The sequence below is a fragment of the Nicotiana tabacum genome, chromosome 4 (assembly GCF_000715075.1).
Source record: "Nicotiana tabacum cultivar K326 chromosome 4, ASM71507v2, whole genome shotgun sequence".
Taxonomy (NCBI): domain Eukaryota; kingdom Viridiplantae; phylum Streptophyta; class Magnoliopsida; order Solanales; family Solanaceae; genus Nicotiana; species Nicotiana tabacum.
Window position 1 is genome coordinate 104678867 of NC_134083.1, and position 6635 is coordinate 104685501.

Consider the following 6635-nt stretch of genomic DNA (forward strand, 5'->3'; position numbering starts at 1 on the left):
ATTAAACTTCCCAAAAATTTAACTTTCGTCATTTCAAGCCAAATCTACTACGGATCTCCAAATCACAATTCGGATGCGCTCCTAAGTCCAAAATCACCCAACGGAGCTAACTGAACCATCAAAACTCCGTTCCGGGGACAAATTCATAAAAAGTCAAACTTGGTCAACTCTCCTAATTTAAAGCTTCGGCAATAAAATTCATTCTTCCAATTCGATTCTGAGTAACCTAAAAATCAAAATCGACGATTCACATAAGTCAGAATATATCATACGGAGCTACTCATGCCCGTAAACTACCGAGCAAAGTACAAATGCTTAAAATGACCGGTTGGGTCGTTACAAAACTAAGCATCAAAATATTTTGGTTCCTATGATTTTGTGTCTTTGTCATTCAATTGAGGCTACAAGTCTACTGGACTATTCTTGCAAAAAGAAAAAAGAAAAATTTATTTGTGCATGTATGACTAAATGGGAAAAATGACCCTAAGTTAGTTTGGGAGGTTTACATATTCCTGCATTGATGTTTCTTATGAACAAAAGGAGAGCTATAGAGTTTCCTTGGCGATATTTGTAGTGCTTCATTCAACTGTTCCCTTTCACATGCCCTACTGGATAACATAATTAGTTTTATTTCATTTGATTTGGTGTAAGACTGGGGAATGATATGGTAAAGGTGGATGAGCTGTATGGATGTACCTACAAAAAAAGGTGGATAAGCTGTATAAGATGTTGTCTTCCTTATGCTCATTTCACCATCAAGCTTTTATTGTTCTATTTAGTAATTGTTAGTATTTGAATTTATTTTTGTGATGATTTGTTCGCTAGGCCTTTTATTTGTATTTGCACATTTTATGTGTTTGACCCTATACATTTGCTAGTTGTGTGGTACTAGTTTTGGAAGGACAACTTTGGAGTAAAAGTCTGAATCCCGGCAGAAGGTGTCGTATGAATTCGTCCAATCTCCCTAAACTTGATGGGTACACAGTACCTAACTGGTGGGTGGTAACCTATATCTGTAAATTAGTCAAGCTGCACACGAGCTGACTCGAACACCAAGTTTTTCTGCACTTCATGTGTCACGATCTTTCTGATTACTTTGTGTTCTCTTCCCTTCCATTTTTACGCAACTTCTTCACAGTAGCCTTAATAAAGAATAACAAAGGATAGAAACGTGATATATCTCATCTCAGTGTCCTTTTTGTATTTGAATTATTTTTAATCTGTATCCTCTAGGTGTTAGAAAAGTGATATGTCATCTCTGTATCATTTTTTTAAAATTTTTATTATTTTTAATCTGTATCCTGTAGGTTTTATTTCTATCTATCTAGACACCGGGTTATAAACTCAAGAACAAGTAGAAGTTCTGTCTTGAAGTAATCTCCTCACTGTGGGCAATCTCTTCTAGAGTTTAGGCACTTAATTCTTTAAATATATAGACTACAATGAGCCGAGTCAGTTATCAGTTTGATACTTCAAGGGATATTTTGAACACCCCACGCTACCACTTCAACCAGAATGTTGCACATATTATCAGTTGCCAACATATTCTCTGTGTCACTCGCTTCCATTACCTTATTATATTACTGTTGTTATTGCTTATTGCTTTATTTTTACCGTTCCTTAAGCCGAGGGTCTATCGGAAACAGCCTCTCTGCCTTTATAGAATAGAGGTAAGGATGCGTACACACTACCCTCTCCAGACCCTACGTATAGGATTAAGCTGGGTTTGTTGTTGTTGTTGTTGTTGTTGTTGTTGTTGTTGTTATTGTTAATAACATACTCTCTGTAAATTACTGGTTTTCCAATTCATCGGTAGCTAATAATACTGATTCATATTTTTTTATTATTCATATAGTGAAACTACTGCAACTTTGAGGAAACTGCAGGATTCTTCTATAATTTTTTTCTTATTTTAATCGAAAAGTGTGTCTGGTTATACCATGAAATATGGAGATACTACAGCTAGATGGGAACAAGCACTATGCTAGATATACTAGCAGAGCTGTCTTTATATTAGTTTCATCATCTAAGGTCATGAGTGCAATTAGATTTTGACATCCTCGTTTATTTATTTATTTTCTGGAATGAGTCCCCTATCCTCCACTTTGTGCATTTTTACGTATATTCATTATGAGTACTTTTTTTACATGAAAAATATATCCATTTGCAGATGCATGATTCGTCTATCGTTAATTAGCTACCACAGTACATGTTTTTACATCTTTTTTTGTTGAAACATCAAGTTGCTGTAACCCTTAGCCTCACATTCTCCTCACTCTTCTCCCAGACATAACTATAGTTCTCTCTCTCGGTCTCTAACTTTAACAGAGAATAAACAAATCTTGCTGGCATGTCAAATTTGGTATTCATGTTCCCAATTTGAAACTGTCTTCCTCTTCAAGAGGAGATCTATAAATATGTCAACGATGTTTAGGCTAAGGTAACGAACACATTGCTGTTACTGGAGAAATTCGTACAGCAGTTTGATTCATGACCCATAATGATCTTTCAGTTCCACTTTAAATTTTAGTTTTTTTTAACCAGCTGTTGAGATCCAATTAACTTTGACTATTCCTTTTGGAGGTGGAAAAGAGCACTTGGAATCGTAGTTGTTTGTTACAGAACGTACATAGACACAAATTGATATAGTATACATAGCACAATCATAGGTAGAGATATTTAGAAATTTTCTGACTTTGTTTCCTTAGATGGATTTACTTGTACACCGACAAATTGATATAATATACATAGCACAATCTTGGAATAATACTACAATGAGATTGCTCCATTGTCTTTGTATTTAACATTGTTCAACCAGCATCTATCATTTATCATTTATCAGTAAAACTGGATAGTTCACGTAATTGAAATATTTCATTTTTGCGTGATGTGGGTTCATCATCTCTTTGTGGATGGTACTGACATGACCTGTCCGGAGTCTGGCCTTTTTTTAGAAGGCTATTAATGCTTTGAAATTTACTTGTCTTTGCAGTATGGGGGGCTTACAACCACGCATTTCATCTTCATTGTATCTTGAAGTGGGTGAATTCTCAATCTGCTCAAGCACATTGTCCCATGTGCCGTCGTAAATGGCAGTTTAAAGAATGAAAAGATTATGTGCATCTTTTGCTCATGAATAGAAGGAATGAATCAGAATTTTCCACCACTAGGATTCTCTGCTTCATTCCTCTTGAGAAGGGGTAAAAGTATGAATCTATTTATTAAAATTTTTGATTCTTTTTTAAATGACTATATTATTTATAAAATATTATTAACGGTTTCGATAATAGTTGTTTAAATGGAAAGAAGTTTTTAAAATTAAAGTTGATACAATATTCCTTTAAATCAATAGTGTTTCAAGAGAGATTAAACGGGTTGACTATATTATCAACTAGGGAAAAAACTCTTTCTAGAAATCAATTACAAAATATTATTAGTAGCAATAATTTTGCATCTCAAAATATATATGATATTTCTTCTAAGAAAATTTAAGACCTCTCTCTAAAGTTTGGCTTTAGGCCATTGAGCCGCCCCCGATTGTTACTGAAAAGTATTGCGGGAGAAATGGCCTGGTTTCAAATACCAAATGGACAAAGCAAAAAATAAGGATTAATTAGAGGATAAAGACCCATTATGAATTGAATCTGTTACAGAAAATAACAAGGATTAAAAATAGGCAAAAAGGAAAAAACCCAAAAATAAACTCCATGCAGAAGGAATCACATAACATGAAAAATAAATCTAAGGAAAGAAAGCATTAGGCCACACACTAGTGTTGTGGTTATCACTAAAATTAGGCATAATCATCTCATCTCCATATCCGAATCCAATCTGCTGTTCACTTGTGTTGTTATTCATCCAATCATTAAACCACTATGTTTGTGTCCTCTGCATCCCCTCCAACCCTAATTCCACCACTGGCTTTTGCTCCACTAGTGGAGGAGCAGCAGCCTGTGAAACAGCAGCAAAAGAAGAAGAAGTGGAAGTTCCTTTTCTAAATGCTTCAATTCTCTTATTAATCTCCTTCAAATTCCGATCAACAACCCAACCAAGATCATTCAAATCTCCCAAGTTCAAATTTTGCAGCCATTTTTCAGCCAAACACTGGTACATAACTTCAGTCATCTCCTTCTCTCTGTTCTCTTTGCTTTGTTTTTTCAGCTGCTCGCTCGCTTTTGCAATCCTTTGTCTGATAAAACTCTCTTGATTCACCATTTTCTTGCTTTGTTCCATCTCTGGCATTCTCTTGAACTCCGCGAGTACGCGTTGAGCTCCCATGGTATTTGGCCATACCTCAGGTTGGTTTTCATAAGGGCTATAAAAAATAGCACAAGCATCAATTCCACAAAGGGTGCTCAATTCACTCACCTTCTTCATTAGACCCTTCTTCCTTTTCTTAAATGTTGCTTTTCTTGCCGAGTCATTAGTTATGAAAGCTAACTTTACCTTCTTCCTTGTCATTTTTTTCCCTCAACAAATTTGCAAACAAGGTGGAAGTATTTGGTAGATATATGCTTTTTGTTGCTTGGAATGGCAATGTTATATACAAAAGTGAAGATGTTCTCTAATTAATATGGAAGATATTGCATTTGTTTGCATAGCTGGAAGGAGACATTGATGACCCAAGATATTTGGAAAGAATTTAGTACTACCAAATATTTACATTAATTACATTTCATTTACTAGAGCAATGCAATTTTGTTTTTCCTGACTACTACTCATATATTTGTTTTCAAGAAGAAAAAGATTAAACTTATAAATAAATAATATTGGTAAGAAGTTTTCTGTAATCATATATGATATTTTATCAACCAAGTCGTAATATTATAAGCTAGCTAAGTTTGTATAGAAACATAAAAGATTGAGTAACTTAGGGCTTTGTTGAACTACTGACAACTGTAATACTTTGTATCAGAATTTGATTAATCTTTTTTTGGGGGGGTTAAAAAGAGCTAGTACTATATTATATCATATCATCATATTATACTAAAAGTGGGAAGACATTAATGGTAAAGTTGAATTACCAAAATGTACATCAAAAATTAAACGACACTATTACCCCTCATCTGAATACTATTCCTATAATAATTTTTGGTACTAAATAGTAAATTATCCTCCAATAAATGATAAGTGAAATAATTAAATGGAAAGTTAATCACATATTAATCAATTCATTGTGTTCAAAAAATTAAAAAGTCGAAAACAAATCTTAACATATATTCAATTCTTCTGATCTATCTAATGACCATTTATCATTTATATAGTAACTGATGCATTTAAGAAGAAACCCATAAGTTAGAAACATGTAGAATTTATAATATATACGAATTGAGTTTAAATTAGTGTAACGATCCGACTTGTCATTTTGAGAATTAGCGTTCCGTTCGGTGGCTTAAGGTCTCGAGCAGCTTTGAAATTTGTATTATAACTTGTGAGGGTGGTCAAGTTTGGTTTTTCCGAATGATTCAGGATTTAATTGAAAGGACAACTCTTGTTTTGGAAACTTAAGTTGAAATAATTGACCGGATGATGAATTATGTGAAAACGACCCCGTAATGGAGTTTTGATGATTCCAATAGCTCCGTATGGTGATTTTAGACTTAAGAGCGTATCCGAAATATTTTTTGGAAGTCCGTAGTGGAATTTGGCTTGAAATGATAAATTTTGAATTTTGGAAAGTTTGACCGGGGAGTTAACTTTTTGATATCGCAGTCGGAATCCAGTTCTGAAAATTTTTATAGCTCCGTTATGTCATTTATGACTTGTGTACAAAATTTGAGGTCAATCGGACGTGATTTGATAGGTTTCGGCATTTAAAGTAAAAGTTGGAATTTTTTAGTATCATTAATCTTGAATTGCGGTATGATTCGTGGTTCTAGCATTGTTTGATGTAATATGAAGATTCGACTAAATTCGTATGATATTTTAGGACTTGTTGGTATAAATTGACGGGTCCCGAAGGGCTTGGTTGAATTTTTTTATCATTGGTTGAGAGACTAGTAAAATTAAAAAATTTGGGAGCTTGACCATAGTCAATATCGGGTCAAGACAATCTCTCTTCAGTATTTTGAGTTCGCGAGCAGGTCCGTAGCATGTTTTATGATTGAAATTCATATATGGTTTGTGTCCGGAAGGTTCCGGATGAGTTTCAGGGTGGTTTCGGATCATTTCGGAGAAGTTTGAGTTTGCTGGTGAGGTACTGTTCATTCGCAATTGTGAACCATTTATCGCAATTGTGTGGTTCGCAATTGTGAAAATACTGTTCATTCGCAATTGCGAATCATTTATCGCAATTGCGAAAACACTGTTCATTCGCAATTGCGAACCATTTATCGCAATTGCGAAAACACTGTTAACTCGCAATTGCGAAAACACTGTTCATGGGAGGTACTGTTCATTCGTAAATGCGAAGTTTTTGTTCGCAAATGCGAACCTGGACAGAATGTTTAAGATCTGAAAATAATGGAGTAAGTATTCTTAACTCAATATTGGTTAAATTACCTGAATCCATGGTTGTTTTTAACATTTAATGGGTGAATTAAGTTGGAAAATTTAGAAAACCCTCTTGGTTTAAATTAAAGATTTGAGGTCGAGTTGAGGTCGGATTTTGGTAAAATTGGTATGGGTAGACTCGT

The 6635-nt window shown here is 34.3% G+C and overlaps 1 protein-coding gene across 1 annotated transcript; it reads right to left on the reverse strand.

Annotated features, from left to right (window-relative positions):
* Positions 1–3643: 3643 nt before the first annotated feature.
* LOC107781902 (agamous-like MADS-box protein AGL80) lies at positions 3644–4682 on the reverse strand. The gene has a single exon (XM_075251172.1). The coding sequence runs from the start codon at positions 4459–4461 to the stop codon at positions 3874–3876; it is 588 nt and encodes a 195-aa protein (XP_075107273.1). The 5' UTR covers positions 4462–4682; the 3' UTR covers positions 3644–3873.
* Between the last annotated feature and the right edge of the window lie 1953 nt (positions 4683–6635).